Source organism: Ostrea edulis, chromosome 4 (genome assembly GCF_947568905.1).
Source record: "Ostrea edulis chromosome 4, xbOstEdul1.1, whole genome shotgun sequence".
NCBI classification, from domain to species: Eukaryota; Metazoa; Mollusca; class Bivalvia; order Ostreida; family Ostreidae; genus Ostrea; species Ostrea edulis.
This window is the reverse complement of record NC_079167.1, coordinates 3,011,602-3,027,982: the sequence shown is the minus strand read 5'-3', so window position 1 is coordinate 3,027,982 and position 16,381 is coordinate 3,011,602. Positions and strand designations below refer to the sequence as shown.

At 34.2% G+C, this 16,381-nt stretch overlaps 1 protein-coding gene across 1 annotated transcript in view; it reads right to left on the bottom strand.

The window, feature by feature from the left end:
* The window catches only part of LOC125668826 (synaptonemal complex protein 2-like), a 104,524-nt gene that overhangs the window by 8,938 nt on the left and 79,205 nt on the right, over positions 1–16,381 (bottom strand). Inside the window, exons 24-28 of the mRNA XM_056164389.1 lie at positions 15,335–15,378; positions 14,691–14,790; positions 11,490–11,608; positions 11,258–11,352; positions 2,617–2,716 (exon numbers count right to left, since the gene is read on the bottom strand). Coding sequence (XP_056020364.1) covers positions 2,617–2,716; positions 11,258–11,352; positions 11,490–11,608; positions 14,691–14,790; positions 15,335–15,378 — 458 coding nt within the window. The remainder of the gene's footprint in view (positions 1–2,616; positions 2,717–11,257; positions 11,353–11,489; positions 11,609–14,690; positions 14,791–15,334; positions 15,379–16,381) is intronic.

Sequence of the window (16,381 nt, the reverse complement as noted above, 5' to 3'; positions counted from 1 at the left end):
TTTTTCATCTTTTACTCAGTTAAACCAATAAAGAAATTGTTAAAAATAAATCATTGTTAGTTTCTAAATGAAATTGAAAGTATATAATAAAAAGGTTATAGACTTCGTATGGGAAAATATGACGACCTCGTTTTTTGTCGCGGACGGACCTCGCGTGCATGCGCCAAAAAACTCGGTCGTCATATTTTCCCATACAAAGTCTATAACCAATAAATATTCATATTTTTCAGTTAAATTGTAACATCGTTGTTCTTCTTCAGAAGATTTTCTTGAAATAACTCTTAATGTGGCCCCATCCACATCTTGGGGAATTTGAATCTACACTACACAATGATGTTTTTGTATATGTCAGTTTGACGTAGCGTAGCCCTGTAGTTCATGAGATGACTTTTAAAGACCTCTAATGTTGATTCTCCTAAGCTTCTGAAATCATGATTTCAACAAACTTGAATCTTCATTATATAAGGAAGCTTTCAAGTATATTTTGGCCTTTCTGAACATAATCATGTTTTAATTACAAGAGGCTCATGGGCAATACCACCCACCTGTTCAGCTGCTGTGATTTTTAAAAGATTTTTTTTAAATCATTATATTCCCATGAAAAATCTGACCCCATACTGTGGCCCCAAAGGATCACGACTTGTCATAAAACCAAACATGACATGAATTCACACAACAAGGGGATGCCTCAATACCAAATATAACTAACATGGCCTTGCTGTTCTGGAGAGGAAGACTTCTTAGAAGATTTTCTTTCCTGTATTACATGCATTGTGTTAAATTTGATCCACTCCTAACCCCTGGGTTAATAATTTGAATAAAAAAGAACCACATAACTTAGGAATGTTTGCAATTTGATAAGATGTAGTGTGGCACTTCTACTCTTTAAAAGAATTTGTTTTAATCAATTTTCTGTATATTCCCATATAAAACTTTGATTTCCTATTGTAGCCCCACTCTATCCCCGGGGCCCCTGAAATGTGCGAACTTGAATTTGAACTACCTGAAGATGCTTGCTTAATTGTGGGCCTGCTGTTGTTGAGATAAAGATTTTTAAAGATGTTTCGCTATTTATTATTACATAAAACTTTGATCCCTGGGGATCATCTGAACAAGCTCGAATCTGCACTACCCATGACTACCCATGGCCCTGTTATTTTTAAGAAGATTTTGCAAGATGCTTCCTATAAATCTGCATGTAAAACTTTGATCCCCTATTGTGGCTCCACCCTACCCTCGAGGGCCATAAGTTGAACAAACTTGAGTCTACATTATGACAGGAAACTTTCAAGTAAATTTCAACTTTTCTGGCAAAGTGCTTTTTGAGAAAAAGATTTTTAAATGACCCTACCCTATTTTTGCCTTTTTTTTAAAATCTCCCATTTGAAGGGAGCATGGCCCTTCATTTGATCAAACGCAATTCCTTTTACCCAAGGATAATTTGTGACAAGTTTGATTGATATTGACCCAGTGGTTCTGGAGAAGAAGTGCAAAGTCTACCAACAGACAAAAGGTGATCAGAAAAACTCACTTAAAGCAATACAAGCTGTAACTGTCGGTAAATAAATTAAAAAATAAAAGGACAAATAGTCAACATATATGTGATTGAATATATATAACTTAATAGAATCAGAGTGAATCTGAAGCAATAAACCCGTCAAATTAGCAAAATATGTTAATTCATGAATCATTGTCATCGTGTCAGTAATTCCTGCTCGTAAACTCCGATGTGCATTGACCTTGGAGTTCAGTTTGGAAAAAGCGAAAGAGAGGCACTGAGCACATGTTAGATTTGTAAACAGTTTAACATGTCAATTTTATAGAAAATTCACAATCAAAATTTCATTTCAGTGGCACATTTGCGTAATTATTACCTTTTTACACTTACGCAGTATTTCTAGTCATTCACGAAACAACGTAATATTTTAAAACAAACGACACGTGTAGTTACTCGCGTCAGTTTCCATCTTTGTATATGGCCTCAATCTCAGCAACCTGATTATGTTCGGCAATCATCATTCCCATGTCCGTGTATACGACACAATGGCGGTTTATACGAAACGCTCATTATAGGTGTGCTCTCAAACAATATTCCCTCGTTTATTTTGCAGATTTTTTCTTCAGATCTTGGGAATTATATTAGTTATACCGGTAGGTGTTATTTGGTGAATAATTGGATAGTTGAAAAAATACCGTCAGTTACAGCTTGTATTGCTTTAAGCTTTCAGCTAGGTATAAAGCTAAAATCTGTGGTAGATCATAATCTATATATAACTGTAATCTACTACACAGAATTCACTGTGTTATATTTATATATTTCCAATGTTTTTGTCTGTAATATCTTAATAATTGTAACAATAGACATTTCCTCATGAACACGCTGCAGTTGTAAACAATGCAAGATTGAATATAGAACTACTTAATAAATATAGTACATCTATTTTAACAGCTGGGCATTCTGACAGAGATGAAAGTAGAATAAATGAACTTCAATGCTTCATGTGGGGATACTTTTCATGAGGTGCTAACATGCTTAAAGAAGTATGCTGGTGCGAAGTGGTGCAGTTCATGCCCTCATGTATTTTCAAGAATGAAATTTATTTTGTTAAGTAATACCAGGCATTCATCCTCCGTCTTCTTTAGACTTGATACATCCTTCTCTAAATCTTTCAACTCCAATGATACTCTCTGTTGAAATTCTTCAATACACTTAGTTCTGTAATAAAATATGGTTCTGTAATACTAATAAAATATTGGCATACATCTGTAAAAGGAGGCATATGGATCTTAACAGTCACACAAGAACTTAAATTATGTAGCATATTTGCATGTGCACAATGGAAGAAGTGTTTATTTTAACAAGTACTAAATAGTACATTATATGCCCATCACAAGATTATGTAGGGTAATTATGAAATATGGTATGAGATTAAGTGAAGTACAGGTATCTTAATACAACAAGAGGCACATGGGCTTTTAAAGGACACATCTCGTGTTTTCAAAGTATACAGAATTATATGCATTTTGTCTTCTATATGCTTATAGAAATTAATTGTAATAGTTCGTTCGCTGAAGTATTGCGATAATTAGCCACCATATGGATTTAAATCTAAGCCCTGATATCAAAAAGCCTAGTTAATTTGATAGGTAGTCACGTGGTACAGTGACATCATATGCGACCTTCGTCGATCAACTTGTTGTAAAAGTAGAGTTAGATATGTTTAAAAACTCGGGATTTAGGGGCCTAATTTATTTACCATGGATAACATTTATTTCGATGTTGACAAATTTCCCGAATCTTATATCTTTTAGCCACCAGTGCATACAAATAGCGACCCAAATGTAGCGAGGAAAGCGAGTATGAAATCTGCATAAATTTGTGAGTAAATGATGTTTACATTGGATCACTGTCTAAACACTATATGGTAATGCCATTTCTGTAAACAACTGTAATTAGCGTTGTTGCTTTTCTAAAATAAACAGTGCAATTATTATTAAATTTATTTTTGGAGAAGTTAGATAGGCCTAAATTATGATACGATTACGTATCATTGACAACTAGACCTACTGTCACGGGTGCATTTCGGAAAAAAAAAAAATAATAATAATAAAAATGATCAAACTTATTGTGAAAATCACAATACTTTTAAATTATTTTATTCAAGCAAATTTATTAATCATTATTATTTTTTATCTACACGTTGTTACTTAGGAAGTGGGAGCGCGGCGTGCTGTTGTTATAAACACATATGCGTTCCTTAAAAAAAAATGAAAGCATTAGGCCTATAATTCAATTCAAAGTTGAGAAATATCATATTTTATTATTTATAATTGAAAGTTCAATATCTTATCTTTAAATTTCTTTTTTAAAACTACCAGTTGGTAGACACTGCTAGCAAAGTTCTGCCTATATGTTGTTACAAGGTGAAGGTCAGTTGGTGCAAGTGTGTATTGAATTTGAGAGCAGAACGGAAAGCATATGCCGTAGGCCTATATGTAACAGTGCGTAGCTTCGATAGAACCATTTTCTCGCAGTTTATCTACGTCTTTGTCCAAGTGCTTGTTTGAAAAAGTACAGGGACAAATTCTACTGGGGTTTTTTATGGCAAAGTCGTTGTGCCGATAAAAAAATTCACGTCTTGTCCCTCATACCTTCCTTTGAAAATTGAAAAAAAAAACACAGTCCAAATCCTCTCTACTGACAGCAAGTACACCCTTAAACGGCACAAAACACCCTAATGCAGTGTTATTTACAAGCCGTTAATGTGATAATTGTTTGTTTGTCAATTAAATCTATAATCTGTTTATGAAATGGCTAACAACTGTTTTCAAATCTTCTCGCTTGAGGTCGTATATGACGTCACAGATAATGGCGCGTAAAATATCGAAGAAAATATGCATATCGCAAGATTTGAATTTCATCGCTTTCAAACTCGAAAACTACTCAAACTGTTTCATTTAAAACACATGTAAAGTGGTTTTAGGCATGAAATGAATTAATTTTGCTGAAAAAATTAAAAAGTTTAAAAACATGCGATGTGTCCTTTAACAGTCACCCAAGTATCATAGAGGAAATAAATTTGTCATAGTTTCTTCATAATTCATTGAAAAATATTGATGAGATGTGAATACAGATGCTCTGACATCATCCCATGTAAATCAAAAATAAAACCCTGCATGTATCCCTTATTAACTGTTCAATTAAACCCCTTAAACATATCTAGTTTGCAATCATAGAACTCCATAGTTTTCCAAACAAGTATGGGGCATGATTTTTCTGTAGATACTGGGCCCCTCCCCCAGAGAAATCCTTACTAATAAACAATAATGACAGAAGAAACAAACTGCAGAAAATCTTATCAAAACATGTAAATGTAGAGTCATTTTGTACAATTTCCAAGGAAAATATGCTGGAGACCTATTAGGATATAAAACTTAGCTGTGATCATATAGCTTAAAGGACTTGTCCCGTAATTTTAAAACTTGCATAATTTTATGAAAAATATTCTTTATACTATAGTTGAAAAGGATACTAAATACAATAAAAATTGTTGTGAGCATATTTACAGAGATATTGCGAGTTGAAATTCAAATACAGCAATATGCATATTTCGATCGGAGATTTACGCGCCATATTACTGTGACGTCATATGCGACAATTGGAATGAGAAAGCACGTAGTAAGCCGGTAGCGATTTAGGTGATAATCCTATTATTTTATCTATAAAACCGCTTTAACAGCATTATCTGTGTATTTACTCATCAATTAATGGACTATGGTGTATTGTGCGGCATACGGTTGCACCAATATTCAGAAAAAAGGGTGCCGATTTAATCATTTTAGTTCCTCAAAGGATGCAGCTCGGAGGATGGCATGGATCATACACAAGTTTGATGCTACAGATATTAGACGGTTGTGTTCAGAACACTTTTCAAAACTTCAGCTAGACCGAGATCCTGAGAATTAGAAGGCGACTGGCTTTGCAGGGGCAAAGATTCGACTTAAAAGTGATGCATGCCAGGCCTAGATGTACATGTACCTCTTCGTTTGTTCAAAGTCCCGGAGTTACGGGATAATTGTGGTTTTCTATTGATACTATTTAAATGTGCTGGAATTTCTATTGTCATAGATAAAAATATTTTTCAATGTTACAATGTTTGTTTTCAAATCGCTCGTGTCAAGTTCAAACTGCGTGTTGATGATTCTAAATAAGAGGCGATTTTGAGAAAATGCCCAGCTTTCAATGCATGCCTGATGTTGTTTGTAATCTGAGCGACTAGAAAACACAGGAATCGGTAATTTTATCTGTAATAATAGTTGTAATGGTCTATACCACACCACACATAATAAAAACACAGGAAACGGTAATTTTGTTTGTAATAATGATTTACCTGGCCTAGAGATCGGCTGTTGTGTATATTTTTATGATATACACAGGAAACTTCTCAGGTTATCAAAAATTATGCTTAGTGTCTTGATTTGTGCAAAAAAAATAAAATTAAAATTTCTACCTACATGCATACCGCATTTCTATTTCCCGTAAACCTTCAAACTTGGTCATATTTATGTATTGCAGCTAACAGGTTTAGTCCATTTCTAAACCTGTGCTTTTTAAAACTTCTAATTAAACTGTTATACATCGTATATAAATAATTTCCTAAATATAATATTACCCGGTGTTTCCGGGCACTTCCTGGTGTCCTGGGAGTTCGCGGTGTCGTGGGTGTACTAGATAAAATATCCATGTTTCGGGAGAATGAATAAATCCAAGTAGATCTGTGTACATGTACAACCAAATGAAGAATGATCAAGATACCCCTCAATATGGGCCGTCTGTAGGGTTTCTGTGGCTGTTGTGTTTGTGTAATGGTGGTATCTCAAACAGAAGCTGACACGAAGTCTACAACCCCCCCCCCCCCTCCTCTCTTTAGGGTTTTTGTGGACTTAATGTTTGTGTAATGATGGTATCCCAAACAGTAGCTGACGTATAGCTAGTCTACCCCCCCCCCCCCCCCTTTCTCTCTCCCTTACTCTCAATCATCGACTTAATGAGTAATTATTGTCATAAGATGCAACACTATTGCCATGCCATATTATTTCATCTATCTTTATTATTGCTACAGTTTTACACATTTTTCTCTCTCTTTATAAATATAAAAGCCTAATAAATTATAAATAGCTCAATAACTCTCTCTCTCTCTCTTTATAAATATAAAGCCATGATAAATTATAAATAGAAATATCTCAATAACTCTCTCTCTCTCCCTTTATGATAGAAATATCTCTTCTCTCTTTTTTTTACTACTGTATCAGTTCTCAATAACTTATTTGTGCTTTTTTGCTATTGTTTGATTTCTGATTGTGTAATTTATAATCCATGTGGTATCCCAAGTCAATGCTATCAAAACTCAGGTATACCAGGGCTTTCCTCCAGATCTAAAGTCGATTTGAGTCGATTGAAATGTTAAATTAAACCTGAAATTTTGCTTTAAAAACTAGGAGATCATTTTTTATATGTATTGTGATAAAAATTACTTCAGTTTCTAAATGATTCACAAACGTGGGACATGTCCTTTAATTGGTATGCTACATCTGTGTGACAAGACATATTATTTATTGGAATAAAGTTACTCATCATTGTCCTTTTCAACAAAATGCAATATTGTGAAAACTTATATTTCCACAAAAACTTGTGTGTGTAAATACAAATGCATATTATATTCAGCCAAATACAGTAATGTGAAGGTTTTGTGAAAGGTATTACTATTGAGTAAATTTAACATGGAGCGACTTCTTTGTTTCTAAATGTAAGTATGTAACATCTTTATTAGTATGTAATATTTGTGTTTTAACATAAAAAAATATGAAAATATATATTTTCAATTGTCTTTCCCACAGTCCATTTAATATCTCATTGTAAATTGACCTTATAGTGGACCAGCATGTTTTGCTATTCATTGGTTGAATAAGAAATTGTCCTTCACAGGCACAACTCTGCTCAATAACAGCAATGCCCATATATGGTAGATTCCTCAACCTGTTTAACCACTATGACCATTTTAGCCCCACCCTGGTACCAAAACCTCTACCCCCTGGGATCAAGAAATTTACATTTTCTTAAAGGGCTACCTGCTCCTTCTAAATATCCATTTAGTTTCATTTTAGTATCAATAGCATATACGAGAAATATTTCCTCTTTATATTAGAGACAAATGGTTCAAAACTTTTAAATTTGGGGAAAGGAGTAAATATATTTATTGACAATCTCTCTCATAAAGATAGGCGTAAAATAATCAGAAATATTTGTCAAATGAATTTGACATTTGAACACGAATGTGCATTGAAGTATACAGTGTACCATAGTTTTTTTCTTAAGTATGAGAGAGAGAGGGGGGTTAAGAAAAATGATAAACTAATATAGAATTCTTGCCAAGTGAGACAAAATAAAATATAATAAATTGTGCTTTTGTCCATACTTGAAAATATTAAAATGATAATTCGGGTGGGGGCGAGGTATTTATTAACTGAAACTGCTTCATTTTCGTACACGTACCAGCGCTCGATGCTCATTTTTCGCTATATGCACATGTATAAGGGTTAAATTCATAACTGAAGGCTCTTGTATTTTTCTCTCATTCAGAACTTCTCCCACTTTTTACCCAAACAATACTTGTGTTTTGTAATGACAACTAGTGGGTATTGTTTTTTACAAAAAAATCCAGATGTCTCCCCTTCAAAGTTTGATTGTCTAATAACCGGGGCAACAATAATGAGTGCAAGCGTAAGAGGAAATAACAACGGCTTGCATCAAAATCAATGGGTCAAAGTAAAAAATTTTGGTACAGTACATCTTGTCTTAAATCTGCCTTCCATGTTGTAAGTTTGAAAACCTAATGTCAAAGGGTTCTCAGGTTATGGTCTGGACTATACTTTGATGTAAAAGAGTAACCTTGACAATGTAAGTAGGTCAAGGTAAAAAATGTTGGTGATGTGCACCCCCTCCCTCCTTAATATTGCCTTTCCATATTACAAGTTTGCAGCCTTGATGTCAAACAAATCTTAGTTATGAAATCATCAAGTTTTTTTTAAACATGACATTGAATGAAGAAATGGGTCAAGGTCAAAAATGTTGGAACAGTACATCTTCTCTTAATGTCTGCTTTCCATGTTGTAAGTTTGAAATCCTAATGTCAAAGGGTTCTCAGGTTATAGTCTTGACTATACTTTGATGTAAAAGAGTGACCTTGAATGAAGAAATGGGTCAAGGTCAAAGATATTGGTACAGTACACCTTGTCTTAATATCTGCTTTCTAAGTTGCAAGTTTGAAATCCTAATGTCAAATAGTTCTCAGGTTATAGTCTTGATGTAAAAGAGTGACCTTGACACTGTAAGTGGATGAAGGTCAAAAATGTTTGTGGTGTGCATCCCTCTTCCATATAACCTCTCCATATTCCAAGTTTAAAGTTTTAATGTCAAACGGTTGTCAAGTCAGCTTTTGGCCTGGACTATATTTTGATATAAAAAATTGACCTTGACTTTATAAATGGGTCAAGGTCAAAAATTTTAGTGGAATTCCCCCTTCTCATATTCTAAGTTTGAAGTCTTAATGTCAAAGGGTTCTAAAGTTATGGTCTATTCATGTTTTTCTTAATTTGACCTTGAATGAAGAAAGGGGTCACGGTCAAAAATTTTGGTGCACTCTTCTATATCATCTCTCCAAGTTTGAAGTTTTAATGTCAAACAGTTGTGAAGTCAGCTTTTTGGTCTGGACTATATTTTGACCAAAAAAATTGACCTTGACTTTATAAATGGGTCAAGGTAAAAAAAACAATTGGTGGAATTCCCCCTTTCCTCATTCCCCCTTCTCATATTCTAAGTTTGAAGTCTTAATGTCAAAGGGTTCTGAAGTTATGGTCTATTCATGTTTTTCTTAATTTGACCTTGAATGAAGAAAGGGGTCAAGGTCAAAAATTTTGGTGCAGTGCACCTTGTATCTATGTCCTCTTGCCACGTTTCAAGTTCGAAATCATAATGTCATAGGGTTCTCAGCTATAGTTGACGTAAAAGATTGACCTTGACTTTATAAGTGGGTTAAAGTCAAAAGTTTTGGGGGCGGGCACCCCTCCTCCATACCATCTCCTTATGTTCCAAGTTTGAAGTCTTAAAGTCAAAGGAATTTCTAGTTAGGGCCTGGACAAAATTTGGTTGAAGAAGAAGAAGAAAACTGACAAAAACAATACGTCTCCCCTTTGAAGGGGAGACATAATAACAATGATTTATTCTATTCTTTGATATTGATGAGTGATTCGCAGTTTTCCTTGAATTTTTGCAGTTGATAATCCTGATATTTGTACTTTATAAATTAAATTTCTGATATAATAAGAAGTTTACTTTCACTCTTATGCACAAATTCCTTTTTCATTTTTGCCTTGCTATGAAAATTGATCCTTTGACTTTGGTGTTCAGAATGACAGTAAACAGTGAACGCATTGTGAACAGTGAACGCACGGTGAGCGCAAAACTGCAAATGGAGAGCGCACGATGAACGAACGGAGAGCACAGTGAACGCACGGAGAGCCCATGGAAAAATGGTAATGTATAACATTTCAGGGACTGTAATTGCAATCTTATGTCCTTGTGAATTGACACTAGGCAGCCGGAGAAAAGTTGATTTCACATTTGTTTAAAATTCTTGATATGCAAGGAAAAAAGCCTAAGAGATGTTCTTTTGCCTAATCTTCAAAATCCTAACTCAGGGTGACGGTTGGGGTTGGGGGATTTAGTCCTTCAATTCATCAGTTCAAGCTTACTATTCAATACTACATGTACTAACAAAAAGTGGAGGGGAGATCAGCCAATATATCTCACTTTACATGTACAAATAATGGAAAATATTAAATTGTTGTAAAAAGAAAGGAGAAGGGGGGCAGCCACTGCTCCCTCCCTGCCTGTAATTAGTTCAAGATGTTGAACACTGCTGCACAGTGTACAGTGCTGATATTAGCATTTATTTCAGAGTTTATTCATGAACAAAAATATTTAATACCATTATACAATATTGTATCTATAATTGTTGTAATATTTCACAGATTTGCTAGTCCCAGATGACTTTAAATGTATATAGATTTGATTATCTAAAAGAGAAGTGCATCGAGATGAATAGATTTTTATATAATATCATAGAACAAGTCTTCAATTACAAAGTAAAAGTCTAAATATTGAAACGGTGGCTGATCATTACGATGTATCATTATGATATGTTGATCAAATTTTAACCAATCTACTGAACAAGAAATGTAATTCTTGAGTAAATGTATGTCCCCAAGAAAAAAAATATCATTTGTGCTGCTAGACAAGGTGACTGACCATTGTCAATGACACAAACATTACAACCTATCATCATATTTATTTTATGAGGACCATCACTATTTTTCATAGACCAGTAACATTTCATTATGATTTCTTGTTTTTGTCAGTGGAATGAATAATTGGACAGCATTGAGATAATCATTAATACAAACAATCAGACCTTCTCCTTCGCACAGAATGGAATGGTGACATTTTAAAAGTATAATCCAACAAAATGTGTGATTATCCCGAAAAAGTTTGCAGTCGCTGCCATTACTTACTTTTTTGGACCAAATCTCTGTTGTTGCTATGGCATAACTATGGTGGGCAGAGCTTATGCTGCAGCTGAGGAACTGTGTATTAATCAGATAATTATTAAATAAAACAATTGCTTGAGAAAAATTCTACCTCATTTCCCTTGTTTCTTTGTCACATTTTAAACATATCTTCCTCAAAGATTGTAGAGTATCCTTTGTCAGAGAGTCAAGTTGTACTTTCTTTGCCTATAAATAATGAAAATGATCAATAATAATTGCTGAAAATGCAGATAATCATAATTTGTCCAGACATATAGAAGTGCTAAATCAGCACAATATGTGCTGAGTAGTTCTTGGACAAACAACCGGAACTAAAGACTTGCCTGTATTTGATGCTGTACTTCAACTCCAAATGAACTCATTTTCTCTGATACTACACTATCTATATCTTGCGATGATGCAGTACTAATGGATACTGGCATATCTTTTCTTATGTCATCACCTTAAATAATATACACATTCCCTGAGAAGCATAAATACAAATGATTTTCATGAAATTAATTTTCTTTACATCTTACATCAAGGAAATGCAGCTTTCTGATTACAATGTTTTCCATGACTGCTTTTTTTTATAATTCCGATCGGGCTTACTTCAAATTTGAAAAATTGCAATATTTCTGAATTTTGTCCATTTCATTTCTTACGTTTATCTTTTTTCTAATAGACATGCTTTGAAGATTTTAGCCGTAGATTTAAACAATATTAAAAAAGTAATATTTTCTAGTTTCATAAATAATGATAATAATAATTATAAAATTTATATAGGCCTTATATAAAACAAATTACTCTAAGGCGCTTTACAAGAGTAAGAAGAGGAATAAAACAGTAAAACACAATTAAATGAAATTTAACACTATGGCATAAAATCTTATATATCTGTAAAATTAACAAAATAAAACACTATAATTAAGATCAATAGCTAAAGTTTTTTGTTTTTTTCATGGTGAGCACTATGCAATGTATTACAAATCAACGAAATAAAACATTTATAATTTTTTTAAGAGGTTCGCACCCGAGATTTGGAGTAATGTCAATTTTTTAAATTTCTACATTGAAGGAGAATTAAGAAATCAAAAAAAAAACTGGGGTTGCAATGCTTGTTAATGAGTTACAGTGTTCTACACATGACCTATTTGCACTTAAAATCTACTGGTTCTTAAGTAATACCAATTTTATGTTCTAAGGTCAGAGGTCAAGATCACTGGAGTCACTTGACCTTGATACTAGTTTGTAGGTCCTACCATCCTCTTGTCATTTCTGAAGATTCCATGTCACTATTAGTCCCGGTTTTAAAATTATACCAGTTTTTATGTTCATGTTCAGAGGTCAAAGTCGCTGGAGTCACTTGACCTTGATACTAATTTGTAGGCCCTCTCATTCTCCATTCATTTCCGAAGACCCAAGGACTCTAACATATTTGCCAAGCTATATCTGTTGAATTTTGGAGTTAATTTTCTCCCATAGAGTTCCAAGTTAAATCCCACCCCACTTGACCCCCTCCCCCTAAAATGTACCCTACCCTTCAATCTAAAAACAAAAACATTTCTGCACATCTAGATACACTGGCCAATCATATCCTTGAATATCTATTATTTTATCAACTGGTTACGAAGAACAGTGTCGGACAGTTTTAGGCGTGAGAAAGAAGTGGAAGAAGAAGCGGAAGAATAATAAGAACCAAGCAAAAACAATAAGTCTCCAAACTTTGTTTGGGAGATTTAATAATATCCTAATACGCAATTTCCGAGTTGTCCAATAGTTCTTTCCCTTTGTGGAACTTTTACGCACAGTGAAACGCAAAACATACTATCGTCCACACGCGGTGGGTACAAATGCTTATCGCTGCCTTCATATATTGCCTAAAGGCCGATTATCAGACATTATGCAACCACCCAAACTGCAGGCACATACAATATCAGTAAGTTTATTAGTATTTGATAGTAAAATAGCTCAAACAAAATTGATGATCACCATTTTTCTTTGATTAAAATATCACTCGTGCAGAAGAGGAAATAAAAAATAATTTCATATTAAATTTGATGGCCTAATTCTAACAAATATTGTACTTGATATGGTCAGTTCAATATATACCAACGACTGATATAAACAAAATTTACATTTTCATTACTTTTATCCGAATTTACATAGCTAGTCTATAGTATATGTATACATCTTGTACCCACTCAAGCGTTCAACAGAACACTGAACGTACCTCCATCACAGAAGAGCTGATATCTCAGAAGTTGCGTATTAGGGGGTGGTATGGTATGTACATGTGGACCCCTACTATTATCTTAACAGACAAAATTATCGGTTCCTGTTATTGTAAGCACAAGATCTGCGTGGGCATCTTATTTTAGATACAAAATGTATATATACAATGGGATGTTTTATAGAAGAAAGCAAGAGATGTTTGTAAAACACATATGCCCCCCATGGTGCAAAATTCAAAAGGGTTATACACACACACATCATTTAATTGAGAGTAGTATCATCAATTCAAAATATTGAGCAAACAATATCTTCCTATGTCAAGAGTGGATAGACCATGAGACCTAAAAATCAATAGGAGTCATCTACTCTTTATGCTGTACCAGTGTACCAAGTTTGGTGTCAATCAAGCAAATAATTCTTAAAATATAGGAGACAATAAATTACTATGTCCAGTTTAACCATTGACCTTGTGACCTCAAAATCAATAGTGGTCATCTTCCTCCTGAAGATGTACCAGTGTACCAAGTTTGATGTCTGTCAAGCAAAGGGTTCTCAAGATATTGAGCAGACAATATATTTTTATGTCCAGTTTGACCCTTGACCTTTGATCATAAAATCAATAGGGGTCATCTACTCCTTAAGATGTACCAGTGTACCAAGTTTGACGTCTGTCAAGCAAAGGGTTCTCAAGATATTGAGTGGACAGTATATTCCTATGTCCAGAGTAGATTGGACCTTGACCTTTTGACCTGAAAAACAATAGGGGTTCTCTTCTACTCATAACCAACCCACATATGAAATATCATTACGATCAAATGAATGGTTCTCAAGATATTGAGCAGACAACATGTGGTCTACTGACCGACCGCAGGTGCAAACCAATATGCCCCTCTTCTTTGAAGGGGGGCATAAAAATGAAACGAAAATATTTTTCCTTCAAATATTACTGGGATAAAAATAACAGAAGACAATATGATTGTTATTCATAGTGCAAATGTTATACATCAAATGGACGTATAAAAACATAGGGAAAGTCACTTGAACAAACTTGGAAGACAAGTTCAGACATCTTGAGCATCTTGATATCTAAAAGTTTTGTCAAAAACCCTCGGACTTTGAGATACAGATATCATACTGTATATCAAGTATGTGCCTATCCATTTTGGATTGTCAAGAACTTCCTATTTTGTTATTATAAGGAACTTCCTCGTAGATAAAGAATCTCAGTTATAAGAAAAATATATGTACATGTTGGTGTTCAAAGGAAGTTTTACTGTAATTACAACTCAATATTCACTTGTAGGTCTTACTTCTTTCTTGTCGGTGTGTTGCCTGAAACCCTCTCAACCAATTTACTTCACACACAGTCTCATCTTGATCCTCTTCTATAAAGGAATTGCACTCCATTTCGTGTCTTTGTTAAGTAGAGTTTTGCTTTTAAAAGTTTTCTATATCCTTATATACATGCATTTGTATCCACAAAAGGAAAGTCTATTGGCATTCTATTGGTATTTCTGGTCATCATATCAAGACTATTTTAAGTTTTCTATTGATTGACCAATTGCTAAAACAGTACATGTACAATTTCACAAGTCTTCAAGAACATGTTTTAGAGGCAGTAGCCAGTTGACTAGCACAAGGAAATTTTTACTTCCAAACAAAAGAACATGATAACAGCTAGCTTTCTTGGCTTGTGTAAAACTAAAATTGCCAAAGCCTTAAGGAATTTAAGGCTAAATCTTATTTCATCCCATAATTTTCACCTCACATAAAAAAGATCATGTCCAATGCAGTTTCATATAATCTGTCTCTAATATCTTTGGCTATTTAAAGTTCAAGACATCAAGAGCAATGCAATTTATCAGTTTTACTCCAACTGAGTTAGAAGGATAATTTCTGTGAACATTATTTTTTCAGAAAACATTTTGTGCAGCTTTGGACAATCAAAGGATATTTTATGTTTCCACTTCAAGGGGTTACAAATACTTTCAATGGATTCTACAAATGAAAATAACTAGCACTATGAAATATGTCCATTAGTGGCAGAGCTCATTGCAGCTCCAACAAGATCCACCACATGAAATGCTGCATCAAATCAACTATCAATTGCATTAATAAGAGTACCGCAAACGGTACAATATACGCCCGTCGGACAGTGAAATTCAACCTGGAAGCATATTGGGCACTCTGAATTGATACAACATACATTCTGAATAGAAAAGCCTTAAAGTGGGTCATGGTGCACCAATCCATCTGACATGTGAACTGAATATGTAATAAATTTTCACTGAGAGTGAGGTTGTGATAAAATGTTGGTGCAATATCTATATATGATGATAAAAAGTCCAAGAAACCATTTGATCTACTTTTTGCCCTAAAGTAGGTCATGGTGCACCAATTAAGTTGAAATGTTTGAAATGTGAACTGATTATGTATTTCTCTGAAAGGGAAGTTGTGACTAAATTTCAGAGCAATACCTGTGACCATACCAAAACAAGAGGCCCATGGGCCACATCGTTCACCTGAGTCACCTTGGTCCATATCAGAAGACTTTCTATATATATTTGCATGTAAAACCGTAGTCCTTATCATGGCCCCAATCTACCCCTGGAGGCCATAGTTTTCGCAAACTTGAATCTACACTATGTCAGAAATTTTTCTTGTAAATGTGAACTTCTTTGGCCCAATGGTTCACGAGAAGAGGATATTTGAAGATTTTTCCTATATATTTGTATGTAAAACTTTGATCCCCCCTTGTGGCCCCATCCTACCCCCAGGGGCCATGATTTGAACAAACTTGAATCTGCACTATATCAGAAAGCTTTCATGTAAATATCAGCTTTTCTGGCTCAGTGGTTCTTGAGAAGAAGATTTTTTTTTAAAAATTCCTATATATTTGTATGTAAAACTTTGATCCCCTATTGTGGCCCCATCCTACAACAGGGGGCCATGATTTGAACAAACTTAGCTCTGCTCTATGTTAGGAAGCTGTTCATGTGAA